The sequence below is a fragment of the Panthera leo genome, chromosome B4 (assembly GCF_018350215.1).
Source record: "Panthera leo isolate Ple1 chromosome B4, P.leo_Ple1_pat1.1, whole genome shotgun sequence".
In the NCBI taxonomy this organism is placed as follows: Eukaryota; Metazoa; Chordata; class Mammalia; order Carnivora; family Felidae; genus Panthera; species Panthera leo.
In genome coordinates this window covers 888,182-911,912 of record NC_056685.1, presented here as the reverse complement: position 1 = coordinate 911,912, position 23,731 = coordinate 888,182, and the positions used below count along the sequence as shown (strand labels likewise).

The window sequence follows — 23,731 nt, the reverse complement described above, 5'->3', positions numbered from 1 at the left end:
GCCGGAAGTCCCAACACGGCCTCCGCCCTGCGCCGGAAGTCCCGTCCGCGGCCGGCGCCTCGGCCCGGGCCGCCGGAAGTCCCTCCCCTCCCTCTACTCGCGCCGGAAGTGCCGCGTCCGCCCGCGCTGCCGGGGTCGGGGCGCGTGGGGATCCCGGGTCAGCGGGGACGCGGGGGCGCGGCTCGGCCCCCGGGACCGCGTGCCCGGGCCCCGCGGGGCCGGTGCTCGCCTGGAGGCGCGGCCCGAGGGTCCTAGCCGCGGCCGGGGAGGCGCCGGCAGGGCGCACACCGGCGCGGCCCACGGTACTCACGGCGGCGGGCTCCCGTGGGGGTCCCGGGCCCCCACAGGTTCGCATCCATCGGCTCGGGCCGTGGGGGGGGCTGGCGGCCGTCCAGCCCCGCGTGCTCCCCGCGGCCCCACGGTTCCTCGCGCGGCTCTTCCCCGCGCAGCCGAGACGCAGGAGGCTGCTGGTCCGCGCGGGCGCCCGGTGGAGGTAGAACTATTAATATTGCAGCTCATCTGCAGAGGATGACTCATCCGCTTTCCTTTCTGAAATATTTGTTCGCCATTGGCTAAAAAGAAAAAACAAAATCAGCTGCTCACTGCAAAAGGTGGGACTTTGTCGTCTCTGGTCTAGGCTGGAAAAGGGACAGAAGACTGGAGTCCTTAGGCGGGTGACCATCCTCTGCTCTACAGACAGCTCTACCTAGGCGTTGAAAGCTTACCTGGATTAAATCAGAAGTGTGGAAACATTTTCCATATATGTGGGTCAACATTCTTGCTCTTTCCTTTAAACACAAAAGCTCACCATTCAAATTCAAGAAGCCCTGATGAGAATGTTGCACCAGAAACAAATTTAACGTATTTGGAGATCCAAGTAACCACAAATTATGTAGAATAAATCCTGAAGTTATTTATGCATTAAGTGTAGCAAAAGCTTAGCCCTAAGAAAGAATTCTGTAAGAAACTAAGTGTTTCAAACTTTTGGAGGTTGTGGCAAACATTTAACAGGGAAGAGAGATTTGCCTCTACTCTGCAGGGTTCTTCTGCCTGGTCAAAGAATTCAACTGACATGAGACAGATTAGCAGGAAAATATAAAATTTAATTAGTAATGATTTATTAATTCACGAGGAATTCACGTAAACATGAGAGCTTCTAAAGACAGGGAAAATGAGATTCCTATGTCATCCTGAAACCAAGGAGAAGGGGTAGGGGCCTGGGACTTCAAAGGGAAGAAAGCAATGTTTGCTGAGCCATCCAGAAACAATGGAACAGAGAGGACTTTGATTAGTTTGCTAGTTTCCTCCCTGTCCACCATAGCTAGGTCATATTCTACAGTAGCTTGTGTGGTGATAGCTTCTTTCCTGGAACGGGTCTTCTGTCTTAAATCTTTTAGGCAGTTTGGGAAAGGGGGAAGCTGTCAGAGTTTCTGAGTCTTTTCATCTTTGCTTGTTTACAGCTCAAAATAATCTTCATGCCTAAGTGGCACATCTTGGGGTGGCAAATTTTGGTTCCCTACATAGTCAGATAACAATTTTATTTAGCACCTAATATGCAGAAGGCATTCTCCTGGGCATAGCAGCAGATAGAAAAGCTTTATGAACAAAACCATCTCCAGGGAACTCACATGCTTATATGCAGTTTTACTTTGCACAGCATCTAGTTTGGATGAAGTCTAGGATATTGTCAATTGAGGTAATTTTTTTCTTTGATACATTTAGGATTCCATAAAAGTCACTATATCTAAATGAGTGCATCAATGAGGTGTCACAAAACTAACGATGGAAAGGAGTCAACACTTTGAGGCCCTACTGTGCGCCAGGCACTTCGCATGTTTGATAATTTATTTAATCCTCAAAACAGTAAAATAAAAATTATCCTAACTTGAATTCTAAGTAAGCATGAAAATGTTAAAATTACTTGTCACAGGTCAAAAAGCTAGTATTCAGTGGAACAAAGATTAGGTTAAAATCCAGGTCCACATCAGAGCTCACGTTTCTACCATATATTCCTCTGATGAGGCTACTATAACAAAATACCACAAACTAGGTGGCTTAAACGATAGAAATTTATTGTCTCACGTCTGGAGCCTCAAAGTCCAAGATCAAGGTGTTGTCAGGGTCGTTTCCTTCTGAGAGCTGTGAGAGAGTCTATGCCTCTCTCCTAGCTTCTGGTGGTTCGCCAGCCATCTGGCGTCCCTTGGCTTGTGGCAGCCGTAACTGCAGTCCTCACCTGGCATTCTCCCTGTGTGAGGATCTGTCTCCTCAATGGGCGTTCTTTCTCTACAGTCATATTAGATTAAGGGGTCCCTCTGCCGCCACCGTGACTTCACCTTAATGAATTATATTTTTAACAACGCTTTTTCCAAATATGATGACATTCTTAGGTTCTGGGAGTTAGAACTTCAACATAATGCATTTGGGGATTTGGGATACAATTCGGCCCATAACACACTGCCTCCTGAAATAAATTCTCCATGTAATTAAAAACAAACACACACAAAGCTAGTCTAAATTGTAGAAGGTTGTGACTGCAATCCTGGTATCCAATTACACAGTCCAATTACAGCAGAAGCTGTAGGAAGTACCCTTCCCATAAACCAAGTTTCTGCCTTCTCACCAGTCCACCCATGCAAGATGCACATGATTTACCCCCATCAGGAGAGAGCTGAAAAGGGGCACCTGGGTGGCTCAGTTAAGCATCAGATTCTTGATCTCAGCTCAGGTCTTGATCTCAGGGTCATGAGTCCAAGCCCCGTGTTAGGCTCTGTGCTGAGTGTGAAGCCCACTTAAAAAAAAAAAGAGCTGAATTTAATAAAATTCAATATAAGCATGGTTTGATAAGGTTGATAAGATTTGTTGGGTATTAGAATTAGACCATGTGTTTAATCCTCGATTATTTTATCTGTGCCTCAAACACCTAGGTGTTTATGTTATACTGTATGAGCTAGTTGAGTAATGTTACTTCATAATCATTACCAAATTGTTTCCTATATGTGTGTTACATGTGATATATATAATATTTTTTTCTTGAGTAACACCATATTTAGCACTTCATTCAGATTTCTGCTCAAACATCACCACCTTGGGGATGTTTTCCTTACTTATTTTTAGATAGTTATTGTCCATCCCTTAACCATACTTTATTTTTCTTTATGGTACTTATCACCTCTTGACATTATTTGCGTGTTTGTTTACTGTTTCCCCTACCCGAATGTAAATCCTAAAAGCAGTCATTTTTTTCTATCTTGTTCACTGTTACAGTCCCATGACTTGGAAAAGTGCTTGGGACATAGTATGCGCGCGTGCGCACGCACACACACACACACACACACACACACACACGAAGTTTGCTAAAGGGTATTCTCCTAAATATATAGACTCCTCAATGGCAGAGGTCAAGTTTTCTAATTCCTTTTATCAGATGCATGCAGTTCTGTACAAGAAAAAGGAGAAAACCATGATCAGCTGGAATATAATCACCTGAACAACTACTCAGTCCCTTTCTCCTACCCATACCTGCCCTCACTAGGATAGGAGGAAAGTTAATTCACAGTTCGTGGACCAAATGGTCCAGTCCACACCATGGAACTTCACCAGTACTGTTTTCCTGACCCAAGTCACCTGTCCCTCATCCATGACACTGTGAACAGGTACTGACCTGTTTCTCACTTCAAAACCTTAGTCTCTATATCAGGTCTCACCCAGTACATACTTGCCATATTTTCTCTACCTGAATAGAGCTTGTTACCTTGTGTGCTGTCCATGTGCTAAATGAAAAGGAACAGTTGTTCTAATCTCACAGTGAGTGTATTTTTGGTCTTCCAGCTGTTTTTAGGAATGTGTTTGGTTCAAGTCAAGAAAGGTTTTCATGGGTTTTTTGTTTTTTAATTTGTAAGTAATCTCTACACCCGATGTAGGGCTTGAACTTAGCACCCCAAGATCAAGAGTTACACAGTCCATCCACCGACTGAGCCAGCCAGGCACCACAGTTCTCATGGGTTTGAATAAAACAAATCGGCATTGTTCTCATCATGAAACCCAGATTCTTACAAAGTGAGGGAATTATTTGGGGTAAAAACTGTTAGGAAAACTCTACTTAATGAACGACCGAACATGTACTATAAACCTGTTCCAAATGAGGTTAGAAACTCTGTTGATCAAAAGTACATATAAACGAACAAATATCGTGAGTAGCTCTGCACCAGTCTCCAAGTCACGTAGCTGATGTCCTTTTTTTCTTTATCAATACCACGTAATTTGGGGGCGCCTGGGTGGCGCAGTCGGTTAAGCGTCCGACTTCAGCCAGGTCACGATCTCGCGGTCCGTGAGTTCGAGCCCCGCGTCAGGCTCTGGGCCGATGGCTCGGAACCTGGAGCCTGTTTCCGATTCTGTGTCTCCCTCTCTCTCTGCCCCTCCCCCGTTCATGCTCTGTCTCTCTCTGTCCCAAAAATAAATAAAAAACGTTGAAAAAAAAAAATTTAAAAAAAAAAAAATACCACGTAATTTGTAACCCAAGAGCATTCACATTATTAAAAATAGCAGTGCCCAGGGGCGCCTGGGTGGCTCAGTCAGTTGAGCGTCCAACTTCGGCTCAGGTCACGATCTCGCGGTCCGTGAGTTCGAGCCCCGCGTCAGGCTCTGGGCTGATGGCTCAGAGCCTGGAGCCTGCTTCCGATTCTGTGTCTCCCTCTCTCTCTGCCCCTCCCCCGTTCATGCTCTGTCTCTCTCTGTCTCAAAAATAAATAAATGTTAAAAAAAAAAAAATTTAAAAAAAAAAAAAAAAATAGCAGTGCCCAGCCATTGACTGAGGCATTGTTATTTATGGGAAGAGGAACTCCAATATATTTAGCAAAGCAGCCAAAGGTAATAGAGCAAGACACTGAGCTCTCTTTTTGTTAATATTAACTATGCAAGAAACCCAATACTCCAGCTCTACAGTGAACTTCGCTAAAAAGCAGAACTTAAAACCAAACAACTATATGATCTGAATAGATAGGCCTACACATTTCCAATGTAATATGGGCTCCCTTTGTCGTATGTTTTGAATTCTGCATCTCTTTGTGTCTATCAAGCTTATATGTAAAGATTTCCTGATAGGGACATGATTGCCCCCAGTATGATGTCATTACTTTGCATAACTTGACATCTTCAAAGTTAAAGTGATGGAATGCAAATACTGTGGTATGTTAGTAAGTCTGGAGTGTTTGGTCACATCATTCATCGCGTTATAAAAGGGAGCCAAAAAAAAAAAAAAAGTACATCATCTCTGAACTTCAGTTTCTTCATACAAGTAAGGATAACATCCTGTAGACTTTCTTAAGGATAAAGTGAAGTAATAGACATAAAAAGCACATAGCAGGGTGTCTAATGCAAATCTCCACTAGAAGGGAACATAAAGACCATCTAACCTTCAATCACAGATAAAGATGAGAAGGCCAGAGGTTCTAGTACAGCGTTACTCAGCAGCAAGCAGCGAAGCCCAGGTAGGGACTGAGGTCGTCCAAGATCAGGGGGCTTCCAATGCACCTGCAGTTGTCATTCAGTGGGCCATGGACTCCTGTGGCTCCCCAAACCCTTCCAGGCTCCATTAGGGCACAATGAATTTCAGCCTTGTACTAGGATGTGAATTGCCTTTTTCACCTTCATGCTCTCCTGAGCACACAGCAGAGTTTTCCTAGAGATTATATGATGTGTGGTGACATCATTCTCTGAGGCTAATGGAATGTGTGCTTGTGCATTATTATGTCTGCTAGGACTTTCTAAGGTAGTAGACGTAGGGCTATGGTTCTCAAAGTGTGGCTCACGGATCCCCGGGGATTTCCAAGACTTTTAAGAAGTCACAGACTTATTATTTTCATAATAATACTAAAAGTTACTTACCATTTACCAGTCACAGACTTCTTATTATTTTCATAATAACACTAAAAGTTATTTGCCATTTTCACTGTGTTGATATTTACACTGATGGTGCGAAAGCAAGCTTTGGGGGAAGGATGGGAGATAAAACTAGTACCTTGTCACTTACCAAGACCATGCCACCAAACAGTACTAGGAGTCCCTGTATTCTTCGTCACCATGCACATGCAGTAAAAAAACAATTGCACTTACCAATGTCCTTGATGAAGCAGTAAAAAATATTAATTTTAATAATCTGAACTCTTCAGTATTTATCTAATACTCTATGTAACAAAACAGGGAGTACACATAAAGCACTTTTGCTACATCCTGAATTACAATAGTTGTCTTGAGGAAAAGCTCCTCTGAGAATGGGTTGCAGGCTGAACTTTTTTCATAGAACCCTATTTTTACCGGGAAGAATGAGTAACATTAAGGTTACTAAAGCCAGGGTGTTTGGCAGACATTTTGTTTCCATTTTTTTTTTTTTAATTTTTTTACTCTTTATTTATTTTTGAGAGAGAGAGAGAGAGAGAGAGAGCGAGAGCACAAGTAGGGGAGGAACAGAGAGAGAGGGAGACACCGAATCCAAAGCAGGTTCCAGGCCCTGAGTTGTCAGCACAGAGCCCAACTCGGGGTTTGAACTCAGGAACCGCGAGCTCATGACCTGAGCTGCAGTCAGATGCTTAACCAACTGAACCACCCAGGTGCCCCCTCTGCAGACATTTTCTAAAAAAAAACGACAAAACAAAACAAAACTAAGTGAACTTGTCACTACAAAGAAAATAACTGATAATATTTTTTTTTGCCAAAAACAGATTTGAATAATCATGCTAAAATTCAACTTAAAAAAAAAAAACATGTATCTGCCACCAAGGGTTTGACAGCTTCCCAATGCTTAAAGACTTTTCTGATGAAATTGGTGATGATATTAACAAAGGTGATTGGTATGGAATAATGAAATGTGTCAACATTTGTAAGACCTGCTTAATTCAGTGAAGCAACATTTTCCAAGTGGCCGGATATTACAAAATTATGCATGGGAAAATATACATTCAAGTTTCAGTCAAAAGCAACAATGTTAATGTAGCAGAATATAAAATGTTCACTAATGTGGTTTCAGATTCCAAAGAACAAATATCCTTTAAAAAACCACTACTTGTGGTGTTTTGGTGTATTATCAAAAAAGAACAACCATGATCATCTGAAAAGTTTAATAAAATACTTCCCAATTTTCCAGCATTATCTGTGTGAAGCAAGATTTTCTTTATATACTTCAGCCAATGCAATATGTAACAGCTGTCTCCTATTGTCAGACATCAAAGAGATTTGCAAAAATGTAAACAAAATCTCCCACAAACCTCTTCTGACATTTTTGTTTGGAAAACATAATTATTTTTTATTAAAATGTTATTTGTCTGTGTTATATTTGTCATTAAGTGAATTAAATATTTAAATGAATTAAATATTTTAATATATGTTTTAATATTTCTACTATAGTAAATACGGATAGATACAAACAGTAAGGAAAAGCTCTTTAAGTTTCTCAGTAAATTTTAAGACTATAAAAGGTCCTGAGACCAAAAAGTTTAAGGACTCCTGCACTGCAATTTGCTTAGCAGTAATTATTTCATTAAAAAATCTTTCTGTATTTCAATAAAAATTATTTTAAATTTCACAGGCAGAGAGGGAGGAACTTCAGCTACGTAGACATTTTATAATTATTTTAAAATGGAAAATAATTTCACATGTAATCTGAATTATGATACTCCTGGGGTGCCTGGGTGGCTCAGCCTGTTGAGTATCCGATTCTTGATTTTGGCTCAGGTCATGAACCCAGGGTCGTGGAATCCAGCCGCGCCTTGTGCTCTGCACTGAGCATGGAGCCTGCTTCGTATTTTCTCTTGCCCCTGCCCCTCTCCCTTGTGCACTCTAATAGTTTTTTAATACTCCTGATATATAACCATGCTTTATTCAATTTATTTAAGTGAATGATTGTCACCTGATGGCAACTTTGGTCATTTTAATAATTTACAATTTTTAACAGATAAAATTTTAACAGTTAACAAATCAACAGATTTTACCATTGAATGGCAAATTAACCCTATCCAAGTGCAGAATGTCCCTTACCCCGCCTTGACCGCATCAGCTTTGCTAAATGACCTTTCTTGGGGAAATAAACACTTGAGAATGTATAGAAATTCCTCATTGGAGACTAACCCTTCAAAGACAGCAGTAAGGTATGTGTGTAGGTGGGGGTGTATATAGCGTGGCGTGTGTGGTGTGGGTGTGATGCGCGTGGGGGGATGTGGAGTCTGGTAGCGTGACGTGGAGGGGGTGTGGTGTGAGTGGTGGGGTGGGGTGTTGGGTGTGGGGAGGTGTGTGGCCGGTGTGGGGGTGGGGGGGGGGTCTGTGGGGTGTGATGTGGGGGGGAATGTGTGGGGGTGAGGGCAGGGGGGGTGTGGGCGTAGGCTGGGTGTGATGTGCGGGGGTGTTGGGGGTGTGGGTTGTGACAGGGGAGCAAGGGGGTGTGACGTGGGGGGGGGGGTGTCTGGGTGTGATTTCGGGGGTGTGGGGACGTCGGGGGTGGGCGTGCCGCGCAGCCTGCCGGACCAAAACACCAACAGGGACGTCGCGTCGGGCCGCATTCCCGCGGAATCCTTCCACCCTTGCTCTGGCCGGTCCTCGGGAGGCAGGACGCCTCACCCGCGGAGGCCGCCCGAAGTCTCGGCCCCGGAGGTCAGGTGACTGCGCAGAAGTAGGCGCACAGACGTCACGACGTCTCAGAGGGCGAACGTGCGCGGGCCTCTGACTTCTGGGGGCCCCTGACGCAGCGCCCGGGGCGCGCCGACTGGCTGATGCGGTCGGGGCCACTCGCCCCGCCGTCCATCTTCGGGGCACCGCCGTTAAAACTGCCCCGCAGCACAGCGGGCTCCTCAGAGCGGCCGTCGGAGAGCGCCGGCAGCATTGGAACCAGGCCACCCGGCCAGAGGCCCTCCGCGCGCCATCGCGCGACCCTGACGTCTGGCGCAGCCGGCGCGCGATTGGCTGGCGAGCATGTGGCGTGCCCTGGCGCGAGCGCTGATGGTTGGGCGCCCGGCGCCGAGGGGCGGGTCCCGGGTCTGGCGGCGGAGCCTGCGGGAGGGGAGCCCGGCGGAGCGAGCTTTCCCCGGCAGCCGGTGTCGGAGGTAGGCAGACGGAGGTCTTTGGGGTCCGGGGGCCGAGGGGGACCGCGCCGCCCCGTCGCGCTGCGTTCTCCGCGCGAAGCCGCTCCCGCTCTCCCTGGGGACTTTCCGTGGCGAGTAGAAGTCGAGGGAAGGCCCGGGAGCCGCCCGTCCAGCAGGGGCTGCGGAAGGCTGACCAGTGGGGCCCGGAGAGGGGGAGGAGGGCCGGGAGCCCCCGGGGGGAGGGGAGGGGAGCCCCGGGAGTGCGGAGGGGAGGACGACCGCGAGCCCCCTTGGAGGGGGAAGGCCCGCCGCGCGCCGCTCCGGGGACGTGGACTGACGGCAGGGGTCGGTGACCTGTGTTTGCGCCAGGGTCGCGGGCCAGGTCCGACGGACCGCCACCATGCCCGAGATAGACACCGACGGCCTGGACGAGCAGCAGGTGCAGCTGCTGGCGGAGATGTGCATCCTCATCGATGAGAATGACAATAAGATTGGGGCCGACACCAAGAAGAACTGTCACCTGAATGAGAACATAGAGAAAGGTGCTGTGTCCCAGCGCCCTCCCCTCGGTCAGGCTGGCCCAGGCGGCTCTCCGGGTCCGGACGTGTGGCTTCTAACCCTGTCGCGCGCCACCTGTGGTCTGGCCGCAGGGGAGCACCTGTCTCCCCCCCCGCCCCCCGCTGTCACACAGCCCCGGGCCGCGGAGCTCAGTGTCCCCGACCAGGAGCGTGGCCAGATCTGGCCACCTGCTCGCCTTCTCCTTCCCGTGGTGGCTGGGATGTCATAGTCGTGCAAACTCACTAAATAGCAGGAGACTATGGAAAAAAGCAAAAGTGGAGCAAGTTACTAGTATTCCGGATCCCAAGCTGGGAATGGGGCGAATGACTGCTATTTTCAAACTAAAGTAATTGCTTCTCTTTGGCTTTCAGGATTATTGCATCGAGCTTTTAGTGTCTTCTTGTTCAACACTGAAAATAAGCTTCTGCTACAGCAAAGATCAGATGCTAAAATCACCTTTCCAGGTGCCTGTGCTTTTAATAAAGTATTTTCTTGGGAACTGTCACTTGACTCTGTCACTCATAATTCTCGGGAACCTGGGTCAAAGGGAAACCCTGTGAAAGACTTAACTTCATATTTTGCATAAAAGAAGCTTATGTATTGACTGCAACCTAATAAAAATAAAGATAAAAATTGTTATATATATATGTATGTATATTCATATACATCTTTTAATATATATTTTTTAAAGTTTGAGAGAGAATGTGCATGTGGGGGAGGGGCAGAGAGAGATGGAGAGAGAGAATCCCAAGCGGGCTCCAAGCTGTCAGCGTGGACTCCATCTCACAAATGGTCAGGTCATTACCTGAGCTGAAATCAAGAGTTGGATGCTTAACTGAGCAACCCAGGCACCCCTTAGTATATATTTTTATTATATGTATTTTAAGTTTGTATTTATACACTTTGATCTTTCTGGTTAAGAAGACATTAATAAAGAACTTACCTAAACATGTCTGTTTCACAAAATGATTGCTGATAGCTCATGGTAACTTATTTAGAAAATCTCAGCCACTTGATTTTCTGTTGTTTTTAAAACTCTTATAAATTTTCTTGATCTTTTAGATTTACTTGGAAGAAAGTTAACCTACATCTATGTTAATATGTTCCAGGTTATTTTACCAATACTTGTTGTAGTCATCCATTAAGTAATCCAGGAGAGCTCGAAGAAAATGATGCAATTGGAGTAAGGCGAGCAGCACAGAGGCGTTTAAAGGCTGAATTCGGGATCCCCACGGAAGAGGTAACCAATTTTACTGCACTACCATACAAGCTGAAATCTTGTTTAGAAAATTGAAATACGTTAAAACATTTTTAATAAAGTTTTAAATTTAAGGTAGTTCTCTGCTTTGTGAACTTGTGAGTTACTGGCCCTAGAAAGCACCTTCATTACAAATTATTTAAATTTTGATTTCCTCATATTCCTTGTCAGAATTTAGCTCAGTGCTGAAGTAGATTCATCTGTTAACCAGTAAAGTTTATTAATGGAGGCACCTGGGTGGCTCAGTGGGTTAAGTATCTGGCTCTTGATTTGGTCTCAGTACATGATCTTGCAGTTGGTCAGTTTGAGTCCCGAATCAGGTTCCATGCTGACAGCTCAAAGCCCGCTTGGGATTCTCTCTCTGCTCCTCCCCTACTTGCATGCACTCTCTTCTTTCAGAATAAATAAAGTTAAAAAAAAAAAAAAAAGTTGGCCACTTTTATAACAGATGAGTTCAAAGATGATTGGTTTCTTATGGAAATACTCAGGAATATGAACTACAAATCTGATTCTGTAAATTGAAATCATCTTTTTCTTTCCTGGAATTGTCACCTTTAAATAAGACCTGAGTAAATAAACTATATCTCATCCAGTTAAAATGGTACTTTTTTCCCCAAGAAGTATTAAGGTGTGAAGGAGAATGTCACACATCTGGTTTGAGTGACTGTGCCTTTTTTTTTTAATATAATTATTTCAATAAAATCAACTGTTATTTTATTTTCATCCTAGGTTCCTCCAGAAGAAATTAATTATCTAACACGAATTCACTACAAGGCTCAATCAGATGGTATCTGGGGGGAACATGAAATTGATTACATTTTGTTTGTGAAGAAGAATGTAACTTTGAATCCAGATCCCAATGAGATTAAGAGCTATTGTTATGTGACAAAGGAAGAGCTAAAAGAACTTCTGAAAAAAGCAGCCAGTGGTGAAATTAAGATAACTCCATGGTTTCAAATTGTTGCGGAGGCTTTCCTCTTTAAGTGGTGGGATAACTTAAATCATTTGAGTCAGTTTGTTGACCATGACAAAATACACCGAATGTGAATTTCAGGTGGAGATGAAGGATTAGTAAAAGACTGAAAAATTTCTCTACTTTGTAAACTTAATATGATTTTTTAAAATTTGGTTCCCTGTAAGAACTCTCACTTGGAACATTGATACTTTACAATCAGTATTTGTGTGGAAAAATACAACCAACTTTTAGATTTTATATTACATCCCCCATATGTGTGCATTGCTATTTGTAAAAGACATTTATGAGAGGCTGTCGTAAAAAAAGGGCAAATTAACTTGTCTAATCACAGTGCTAACATACTCGAACAAATAAATGAAGCTCTTCAGTTTTCATATGTTGTGATAACCATTGTCAGCACACTTGAGAGCACTTTGCTCTTTGCCAAATGCATTATAAATCATTAAATTTTTACCATAGTCTGGAAAGATGTACAGTGGGAGCTCTTTGCTTAGCTACTTCAAAACAGTCCAAATTAATATTCTGTGTGAGCAGATTTAACTAGTAGAGCAGGTTCAAGGGAAATAAAATGCTTTATGTTCTGATTTTTGTCACTCTAAGTTGATTTTAGGGATTAATCATTCTGAAAGGATTTTGATACTTAAAGTTGAACATTGCTTTTGGTAATGATATTGGTTACAACTATGCTTTCAGATGAAATCCTGCCATTTGCAGCAACATGGATGGAACTAGAAGGTATTATGCTGAGTGAAATAAGTCAGAGAAGGACAGATAAATGTTTTCACTCATACGTAGAACTTGAGAAACTTAACAGAAGACCATAGGGGAAGGGAAGGGGGAGGGAAGGGGCAAACCACAAGAGACTCTTAAATACAGAGAACAAACTAAGGGTGGATGCAGGGGGTGGGGGGTTTCGAATGGGTGATGGGCAGTGAGGAGGGCACTTGTTGGGATGAGCATTGGGTGCTGTATGTAAGCCAATTTGACAAATTATATTAATAAAAATTTTTTTAAAGTGTGCTTTCAGAATTACAGTGGACAGGGTTGCAGGTACCCCTGCAATTAGTCAAGCATACAACTCTTGATCTCAGAGTCATAAGTTCAAGGCCCACATTGGAAGTGGAGTTTGTAGAATTGGAGTGGACAGGCTCTCTGTAAAGGAGAAATTGGGTCAGATCAGACATCCTATACTCTAAGACATCCTGTACTCTATGGGATATCTTAACTTTGACACTTGACATTTGGGTTGGATAATTCTTTGTTGTGAGGGTTCATCCTGTGTGTCAGAGGATGTTTAGCAGCATCCCTGGGTTCTACCCACTAAAAGCTATTAACACCCCTGCCCGTGACAGTCACAATGACACCAGATGCCAGTGTCTCCTGGAGGACAGTTTCCCCCAGTTGAAAGCCACTGTTCCAGAGTCAGGCCATATTGTAGGGGGAAAAAAATTCATAGACTAATGTCCACGTTAAATAGATTTGGGTTATAGAATATGTATAAATTAATATTAAATTGTACTTTAATGCACTTTCTAAAACTCTTGCCATAGATTTCTCAGATTTGGTATCTTAAGACGGCTGTATTATCAAATGCTGTGTAATAATAAATAATGAAAAAGATGAAAAATTATTAAACAAAGTTAAATATATATATTTTAATATTTATTTTTGAGAGAGAGCGAGCGAGCAAGTTGGGGAGAAACAGAGAGGGAGACACAGAATCTGAAGCAGGCTCCAGGCTCCAAGTTGTCAGCACAGAGCCCAACATGGGGTTTGAACCCACGAACCGTGAGATCATGACCTGAGCCGAAGTCAGACACAACCAACTGAGCTACCCAGGTGCCCCACAAAGCGAAATATTTTATAAATTCAGTAGAAAAATCCATTTCATGTTAACCCTGAACAGTTAACTTGAAACTTCAGGCAAGACCATGTGGCAAGTATTAATTTTATTGAAAAACAAAAAGAATTACGTTTTGATATTCTTGTCTGGTTGGTTAAAATTTTAATGCCGTAATAGATTAACCCACTTATGGTAGCTTAAATATGATAAATGTCATATAGCTTCAAAATGCATTTATGATTTCTAGTTCTTTAGTTCTCTGGCAAGTTTTAGGCTGCCAGCCGTGGGTAAGTAACTCAGTAGCTACAGTGGCTCATGATGGCTGTATTGGACAGTAGATCTGAACCATTCTGTAAATGCTCAGCAAGTGGTAGACATTGCTGCTGTTCTCTGAAACACGGAAGTATGAATGTTCTTTGACCTGAGGGACTCCTTACAACTCTCAGCTTTTTAAAGCCAGTGAAACTTAAATTTAAAAAAACATTTGTAAGAAGTTTTCATTTATCTATTTTGAGAGCGAGAAAACATGAGCAGGGAAGGGGCAGAGAGAGAGGGAGAAAGAATCCCAAGCAGGCTCCGCACTGTCAGCACAGCCCAACACAGGGCTCAACCCCATGGACCGCAAGATCATGACCTGACCCGAAGTCACATGTTCAACCGACTGAGCCAGCTGCCCTGAGACATTTTTAAATTTTTATCTTAAACTTTTAAAGTTCACAGTCTCCAAAATATATAACCGACAGCCCCTTTAAGGGTCAGAAGTAGTCTTCTATAAAATTGATTGTTCTGCCCTCAAATCTATATTGGCCAGAGAACAAGAGCAGAAAACGAGACACTAGGGTGGGAGCACGTGTTATTCTCCTGCTTGGTCCCCACAGAGTGGACAGGCACAGATGACAAGTCAAGTGGCTTTGGGAGCTCAGAGGCCTGTCAGCAAGTCCCTGGGCTGCACCTCACATAATTCTCAGGGGGAAAATGTCCTCCCATTTGCTCTCAAGAGCACACTTGCTGGACAGTTTCATTCCAATCTGGGGGACCTTCCCAGGGAATGGGGGACCCATGGGTTGTTTGTAGTATTTCAGAGCACCTCTTCCCCACTCCTCAGCTGGATCCTTCCTGGACTTCTCTCCACACTTTCACCGAGTGAACTTGAGACTGGATTTGTGCGCATTTAAATACACAAAGAACTATGTTTCGCATACTTACCTTTAATCTACATGCTTTAGACTCCCTAATTTAAATCTCTATGGAATTCTATTTCATACTGAGATGGCCCGCTGTCTCTGTGACAATTCTATGTATTTATTTTAAAGATTTTAAGTAAGACAGTCCTGGACTGCGTCCTGACTGGCCTGGTTCTGCTCTTGCCTCCTGATACCTGTTCCCAACACAGCAGCCAGGGAGTGTGCCCTTTGACACCTGCTCAGCATTCAGCAGAGGAAACCCGTCAGTGGTTGCCACCACCCCCCCCGCCCCCGACCCATGACATGCCTGGCACCACTGTTCTCATGACTCCCCTTGCAGCCAGCTCTGCGCAGGCCCTGAGGCCCTCTCACTGCTCCTGCTCCCACTTAACATCTTTAAACTTCTTCCTGGGGAAAATTTGTTTCCAGACATATCCATGACTCACGATTGCTCAAAACCACTCAATATTGGCCACCTCAGTGATGCCTAATCTGACCATTACCCTCCTTTCCTGGTTTCTTTTTCTATCACTTACCACCCTGTAATATACAGCATGTAATTTACTTGTCCACCAGGGATGTGAGTTCTGTGACGGCAGGGGCTTATTATTTCTTCCAACTATTTTCAAAATTCAAACCTACTGAAAAATTGCAAGGACAATATAACAAGTCCCCATATACCCTTGACAGATTTGTCAACTGTGAAGTTTGCCACACGCATGTGTGCTGAAACACAATTTATCATAGATAAGATCACAGAGGGGCAGAGAGAGGAGACAGAATCCAAAGCAGACTCTGCGTCAGCATAGAGCCCGACGCGGGGCTCAAACCCACGAATCATGAGATCGTGACCCAGGCCGAAACCAAGAGTCGGATGCTTAACTAGTTAACTGAGCCACCCAGGCACCCCTAGGTTTATTTATTTTGAGAGAGAGAGAGAAGGCATGCGTGCATGGGGGCGGGGCAGAGAGAGAGGGAGAGAGAGAATCCCAAGCAGGCTCTATGCGGTCAGTGCAGACCCACGCACTGACTCACAAACCTCGAGATCACGACCTGAGCCGAAACCAAGAGTGAGACACTTAACCAATGGAGCCACCCAGGGGCACCTTTGGTTTGTTTTTAAATTGAGAGGCCAGGGGCACCTGGGTGGTTCTGTCAGTTAAGCGACCGACTTTGGCTCGGGTTATGATCTCATGGTTTGTGGATTCAAGCTCCGCATCAAGCTCTGTGCTGACAGCTCAGCGCCTTGAGCCTGCTTCAGATTCTGTGTCTCCCTGTCTGCCCTTCCCCTGCTCATGCTGTGTCTCTCAAAATAAACATTTTTAAGAAAACAAAAAAAACCCTGATCTGGTTGTCTTTAAAAAAGAGGCCATATTAATGTATATGGGCCGCGTTTCTTTTTAAATTGTTAAACTAGGGGTGATTTTATTTAATCTGGGAAATAATTTGCCTTAAAGGCCTCCTGATCTGGATAGAGTTCAACTACATATAAATTCAGATGGAGAAATGTGGAATCTAATGTGGAGGCTAACTTTATTAACATTAGAGTTCTGTAAGGAGATATATATATATATATATATATATATATATATATATATCCTCTCCTCTCTCTCTCTCTCTATCCTAATTTCTACAGTAACAAGTACACTTTGTATTACTTTCTAATCAGTAGAGGGACTAATGTAAGATACAAAATATTTCAAAAGAAGGCAAGCAGGACAGCGATAAATATATACAAGGACAAATTAAAAGCACAAAATAAGAGTGCTTTTAAAATCAAGTCTGTCAAATATATGACAACTTCTAAGAGTTACTCTCTTAGCAACTTTCAAATATACAATACAGCATTACTAGCTATGGTCACCATGCTGTCCATGGCATCCCCAGGATGTCACCCACACCACACCCTCTGCCTCTGGCAACCACCGATCTGTTCTTGGTATCTATGAGCATGGTGTTTATTTAGAGTCCACAGATAAGCGAGATCACACAGTATTTGTCTTTCTCTGTGTGGCTTTTTTTAAACTTAGCCCAATGTCCTCAAGTTCTGTTCAGGTTGTTGCAAATTGTATTCTTTTTTACTATCTGAGTAATATTCCATTTCATGTGTATTTACACACACACACACACACATACATACTGTCAGCAGAGCCCAACATGGGGCTCAATCTCACAACCATGAGATCATGACCTGAGTTGAAATCAAGAGTCGGACACTTAACTGAGCCCCCAGGGGCCCCGGAACAGTGTGTTCTTTTTAAAAATGCACTCTGAGATTCTCTTCTTCTCTGACATTCTGTAATATTGCACATAGGTCCTGGGGTTTAATGGCATTATCAGCTATAATGGAGTATTAAATATATGTCATCCAGCATTAAAATCCAAGCCTGTGATTTCTATTTTTGTTTTAAGTATATTTATTTTGAGAGGTGGGGAGGGGCAGAGAAAGAGAGAGAAAATCCCAAGCAGGCTTAACACCAGCAGCACAGAGCCTGATGTGGGGCTCAATCCCACAAACCGTGAGATCACGACCTGAGCCCAAACCAAGAGTCAGATGCTTAATTGATGGAGCCACACAGGCACCCCTATCATTTCTATTCTTAATTTTACACTGAGCTGTGAGGCAAGTATACATTTCACCACCCTCCTTGGTGGATTAAGGGAAGGCTGCGTGTGGTTTTCTTAACCAGCCAGTTACTTTAGTATTTGGAAAAGTCCTCACTCAGAGAGTACAAGCAGGTGCAGGCATGCCTGCACACCCACACTGAAGCCGCCATATACGGAGGGGCTCCAGGAGCTACTCAGCTCCCGCGCCAGGTTTCAAAGAGAACACGGTGCTTCTGTGGGTCCCTGTGACCCTGGATTTAAGGGTGGTATTTCATGCCTTTCCTGTCCCTGCTTTAATGGTGTCCAAACCTTCTCCTTTAGACAAATGCCTTCTGGAGGCACTTGTACTGGGGGATCACTGGAATCTTTGATTCTGTAATTTCCACATATTTTCTAAAATCCTTTTTGGAATAAGGCAAGCTTAAAATTAAAGAGAACAAAACAAAAAAGGAGACCCAAACAGTGGTAATGATTCCTGAAGCCTGTTTTTTGGGCACAGATGATGCTTTCCAGGGATTGCCAAAAGCCCGTGGAACAATGGAAATCAGAAATGTGCTGGTAAGTTTTCCATCATAGCGAAGTGCAAATTATAACACGTTCACCCATTCCACGTCATAACTTGGGCCACTGGAAAGAAACTGGCTATGTGTCAGTAGTCACTCCTCAAGACTACGGCTAAGGATGGGTCCCCCCACGCGTAAGGGGAAAAAAAACCAAGCAGAAGATTGGAGGCAACAGTGCCCAGCACCCCCAGGGACCCTGAAGAGTGCCTCGATCTGCCAGCCAGAACAGAAAGCCTCATGGTCCCCAGCAACGGGCAGATACTCACAAGTGTCCTGTCTTGGTGGAAGAGTTTGCCTGGATTTAGGACTGCTTGGTCTCACCCAACACATCCTGAAAACAAGACCTGAAATGATCCAGCTTTCCAAACAGTTCAGCTGCACCCCAGCTGGAGTCTAGGGGTAATTACATGCAAGCCAATATCGAAGTCCCAGTCCTGCCTTTCCTGGTCTTCATTCCATGCTAATCCATGAGGTGAACAAATTCCACCACTGTCCTGGACTTGAGAAGATCAGCATGTATATTGGCTTAACCTGCCAATGTGAGAATGTCTTAACTCACGCGGAACTCACGCATGGCGCTGATGGCTGCACAAGCACGTGAATGTTCTTCATGCCTCTGCACATACATTTGGAAACGGTGGGTTTTATGTGTATTTTACCACACACACAAAACAGAGGGTAAGAGGCTGAAACCCCAAGTTCTGAGAGCGTCAAGCAGAGAAAGGATCTTGAGGGTATGCTTTAAGTTAGGGTTAAGTTGTTAAATGAATTAATAAGATTAAATTTCTTTTTGATAACTGTGGGAGAAGTCTGAGGCAGAGGTTGGAACAGGGACAGAAGTTCAGCACAAATAAAGGTAATGTCAGATTTTCTAGACGAGGGCAGAGTTCCCAAGTAGGCAGCCTGCAGCCAGCATGGAGGGTGCTTATAGGAGCCAGGGACAGGAACTGTGTCACCCAGACAACCAGACTCGCAGGTGTGCAGCTGGCGGGGCGGGGGACTCAGGCTCCCTCCCGCGAGGCAGGGGCTCGGGCCCTAGGTGACCACAGAGTGCTTCTCTGAGGCTGCAAGGCCTGGACCAGAGGGCCAATTCCCACCCCACCAGAGAAGGTCTTTGAAAATTGCGGCTGTGGTGAATTGCCCCTCTCCATGGGCTGCCTCCAGATGGAGTGACTGTAATTTACTATCTCCATTCCTGTTTTCTTTCTCCAGATTTCCAGTTGTCTGTAGAACCCTTATTACAACAGAGGAAGCTCCCGGCACGCCACACGACCCCGTCCTTAAGGCTGCCCAGGCTTTTCTGCCCTGCTGGCATCCACAGCCACCTCCGGCCAGTCCCGTACCCCTTTGATTGTTGTAGCCTTGCGGCAAGTTGTGCACTCAACAAGTATGAGTCCTCCACTTTTATTCTTTTTCAAGATTATCACAGCTATTCCTCAAGATTCCATATGAACTTTAGGATGGACTTTTTATTTCTATAAAAGCATGGCTGGGATTTTGGTAAGGGCTGCACTCAATCTGCCTACCACTGCGGGTGACATCATGTCCTCCGGCACAGGAACGCAAGAGGTCTTTCCAAGTTTGCCTTTGCATTTCTTTCAGCAATGTTTTATGCTTTTCTGTATACACATCTTTCACCTCCTCGGTTAATTCCTAAAAAAATTTTTATTTTTTTTCATCCTATTGTAAATGGAATTATTTTAATTTAGTTTCTGGGTTGTTCATTGTTAGTGTATAGAAACATAACTGATCTTGCAGGTGCCTGGGTGGTTCAGTCAGCTGAGTGTCCGACTCTTGATTTTAGCTGAGGTCATGATCTTGTGATTTGTGAGATCAAGCTCTGCATCGGGCTCTGTGCTGACAGTGTGGAGCCTGCTTAGGATTCTCTGTCTCTCTGCCCCTCCTCTCTCTCTCAAAATAAACAAACATTAAAAGAAAACCTGATTTTTCAAAAATTTTTGTTATTTTGTTTTGAGAGAGAAAGTGGAGGAGGGGCAGAGAACGAGGGAGAGAGACAGAGAATCCCAAGCAGGCCCCGCATTGCCAGTGCAGAGCCCGACGTGGGTCTCGACCTCACAAACCATGAGATCATGACCTGAGACAAAATCAAGAGTTGGATGTTTAACTGACTGAGCCGCCCAGGCACCCCTAAAACATAACTGATTTTTGTAGCTTGACTTTATATCCTGCAAAATTTGCTGAGGATTGTTTTTTTTTTTTGTACAAAATAGTGTTCCCTACATATAAAATTGTATTGTCTGTGAACAGAGATGATTTAATTTTTCCTTCCCAATTTATATGCCTTTTTCTCGCCTACCTGCTTTGGCTAGGACTTCAGCACTGTTGAATAGGAGTGGCCAGAGAGGGTGTGCTTGCTTGTTCCCCATCTCAGAGAAAGTTTTAGTCTTTTGTGAGAGAATGATGTTGGCTGGGGTTTTCCAGAGATGGTGTTTATTACGCTGAAGTAGTTTCCTTTTATTCTTAGTTTTTTTGAGTGCTTTTATCGTGAAAGGGTAATGAATTTTGTCAGATGCTCTTCCTGCATCGACTGAGAGGGTCATGTGGTTCGTCTTTCACCATGTTAATGGGCTACATCAGTCACTTCTGCAGGTGGACCCGTCCTTGACTCTTAGGAACTTCATATGATCGTGCTGCATAATCCTTACAATGTGCTGGTCACCTTGCAATGTGGTTGGCTAGCCTTTTGTTGAGGACTTCTGTGTCAATATTCATGAGGAATATTGGTCTCCAGTTTTCTTGTGGTGTCTTTGCCTGGCCTTGATGTCAGGGCAATACTGGCCTCATGGAAAGAGTTAGGATGTATACCCTCCTCTTCATTTTGGGGGAAAAGTTTAAGGACTGGTGTTAATTGTTCTTTTACATATTTGGTAGAATTCACCAGTGAAGACATCTGGTCCAGTGTTTTTCTTTGCTGGGAGTTTTTGCTTTTTTAATGGTAAAAAACCCTTAAACATTAAATATACCATATTAACCCATTTTTAACGGTGTAATACCAGTTAAGTATATTCACATTGGTGTCCAACAAACCTCTAGAACTTTTACATCTTGCAAAACTGAAACTCTGTACCCAGTAAGCACTAATATCTCCTCCTCCCCTGGTTCCCACTCTTCAATTCCCTCTTGCTAGGATTTTGACTACTTTGGGTACCTCAAGGTGGACTCCAGGCATTTTGTCCTTTTGCAAATGGCTCCTCTCACTTGGCAGGGTCCTCATAGTCCACCCATACTTCACATGTGTTAGGGCTTCCTCTTTTAAAGGCTGCACAATACTCCTCTGTGTGCATTTGCTATTTCCTGTATCCATCCGTCCGTCCATCCATCCACCCATCCATCCGTCCGTCCATCCATCCATCCACCCACAGACTTCTGCTTTCTGCTAGCGGCTACTGTAATTCTGCAAGAGACATGAGGTTGCATACCTCTTCGGGATCCTACTTCAAATTCCTTTGGGTTTATATCTAGAAGTGAGGTTGCTGGCTCATGAGGATTCTAACTTTTGAGGAGCCTCCATACTGTTTTCCAGAGCGGTTGCACCAGTCTGCATTCCCACCAATGGTGCACAAGGGCTCCTTTCCTCGACAACCTTGCCAGCACCTGCTATTTCTCGAGTGTCGGTCCTAGTGGGAGTGAGCTTGTCGTGGATTTCTCTATAGTACTGATTTTCTGCATCTTTTCATGTGCCTGGTTGGTTATTTGTGTATCTTCTTTGGATAACTGTTCCAAGTTTTCTGCCTTTTTTGTTTGTTTGTTTGTTTATTTTTGAAAGAGGGCATGATCCAGGAAGTAGAGAGAGTAGAACAGAGGATCTGAAGCAGGCTCCACAGTGACAGCAGAGAGCCCGATGCAGGGCTTGAACTCATGAACCATGAGATCATGACCTGAGCCAAAGTTGGATGCTCAACTGACTGAGCCACCCAGGGGTCCCACCTTTTTTTTTTCTTTTTTAAATCCAAGTTAGTTAACATACAGTGTAGTAACGATTTCAAGAATAGAATTTAGTGGTTCATCGCTAACATATGACAGCCAGTGCTCCTCCCAGCAAGTGCCCTCCTTAATACCCATCACCCCTTTAGTCCATCCTCCCACCCAGAACCCCACCAGCAACCCTGTTTGTTCTCTGTGTTTAAGAGTCTCTTATGGTTTGTCTTTCTGTTTTTATTTTTCCTTCCCTTCCCCTATGTTCATCTGTTTTGTTTCTTAAATTCCACACGAGTGAAATCATGTATCTTTCTCTGACTTGTTTTGCTTAGAATAATACACTCTAGTTCCATCCACGTTGTTGCAAATGGCAAGATTACATTCTTTTTTGATCGCCTAGTAGTATTCCATTGTGTGTGTACACACACACACGCACAAACACACACACGTACGTGTTTATCCATTCATCAGTTGATGCACATTTAGGCTCTTTCCATAATTTGGCTATTGTTGATTATTCTGCTATAAACATTGGGGTGCATGTGCCTTTGAATCACCATTTTTGTATCCTTTGGACAAATTCCTAGTAGTGCAATTGCTGGGTTGTAGGGTAGTTCTGTTTTTAACTTTTTGAGGAACCATCATACTGTTCTCCAGAATGGTGGCACTAGTTTGCATTCCCACCAGTAGGGCAAAAGAGTTCCCCTTTCTCCACATCCTCACCAACATCTGTTGTTGCTGGAGTTGTTAATTTTAGCCATTCTGTCAGGTATGAGGTGATATCTCCTTGTGGTTTTGATTTGTATTTCCCTGATGATGAGTGATGTCGAGCATCTTTTCATGTGTCTTTTGGTCATCTGGATGTCTTCTTTGGAAAAATGTCTATTCATGTCTTCTGCCCATTTCTTCACTGGATTGTTTTTTTGGGTGAGTTTGGTAAGTTCTTTACACATTTTGAATACTAACCCTTTATCTGATATGTCATTTGCAAATATCTTCTCCCATTTTGTTGGTTGCCTTTTAGTTTGTTGATTGTTTCCTTTCCTGTGTAGAAGCCTTTTATCTTGATGAGGTCCCAGTAGTTCATTTTTTTGTTTCCCTTGCCTCTGGAGACATGTCAAATAAGAAGTTGCTGCAGCCGAGGTCCTGTTTTCCCCTCTAGGAATTGGCTTCCTGTCTCACCTTTAGGTTTTTCATCCATTTTATTTTTGTATATGGTGTAAGAATGTGGTCCAGTTTCATTCTTCTGCACATTGCTGTCCAGTTTTCTTAACACCATTTGCTGAAGAAATGGTCTTTGTCCATTCGATTATCTTTCCTGCTTTGTCAAAGATTAGTTGGCCCTATGTTTGTAGGTCCATTTCTGGGTTCTCTATTCTGTTCCATTGATCTGAGTGTCTGTTCTTGTGCCAGTACCATACTGTCTTGATGATTACAGCTTTTTAATACTTTTAAAGTCTGGAATTGTGATGCTTCCAGCTTTGGTTTTCTTTTTCAGGATTGTTTTGGCTATTCGGGGTCTTTTCTGTTGCTATACAAATGTTAGAATTGTTTTTTCTACCTCTGTGAAGAATGGTGTTATTTTGATAGAGATTGCATTGAATATGTAGATTGCTTTGGGTAGTATGGACATTTTAACGATATTTGTTCTTCCAATCCATGAACATGGAATGTTTTTCCATTTTTTTGTGTCTTCTTCAATGTCTTTCATAAGTTTTCTATAGTTTTCAGTGTATAG

At 43.8% G+C, this 23,731-nt stretch overlaps 1 protein-coding gene across 1 annotated transcript; it reads left to right on the top strand.

Moving 5' to 3' along the window:
* Nucleotides 1–8,765: 8,765 nt before the first annotated feature.
* IDI1 (isopentenyl-diphosphate delta isomerase 1) lies at nt 8,766–12,441 on the top strand. The gene is made up of 5 exons (XM_042944727.1): nt 8,766–9,086; nt 9,435–9,607; nt 9,995–10,087; nt 10,733–10,863; nt 11,611–12,441. Exons 1-5 carry the CDS (start codon nt 8,956–8,958, stop codon nt 11,926–11,928), a joined length of 846 nt encoding a protein of 281 aa, XP_042800661.1. The 5' UTR covers nt 8,766–8,955; the 3' UTR covers nt 11,929–12,441.
* The last annotated feature ends 11,290 nt before the right edge of the window (nt 12,442–23,731 follow it).

Excerpts from the sequence above, each read along its gene's own strand:
- IDI1 (XM_042944727.1), top strand. The coding sequence starts at position 8,956 with ATGTGGCGTGCCCTGGCGCGAGCGCTGATGGTTGGGCGCCCGGCGCCG. Across the intron at positions 10,088-10,732 it reads TGCTAAAATCACCTTTCCAG|GTTATTTTACCAATACTTGT; the intron begins GTGCCTGTGCTT and ends AATATGTTCCAG. Across the intron at positions 10,864-11,610 it reads TCGGGATCCCCACGGAAGAG|GTTCCTCCAGAAGAAATTAA; the intron begins GTAACCAATTTT and ends TTTTCATCCTAG.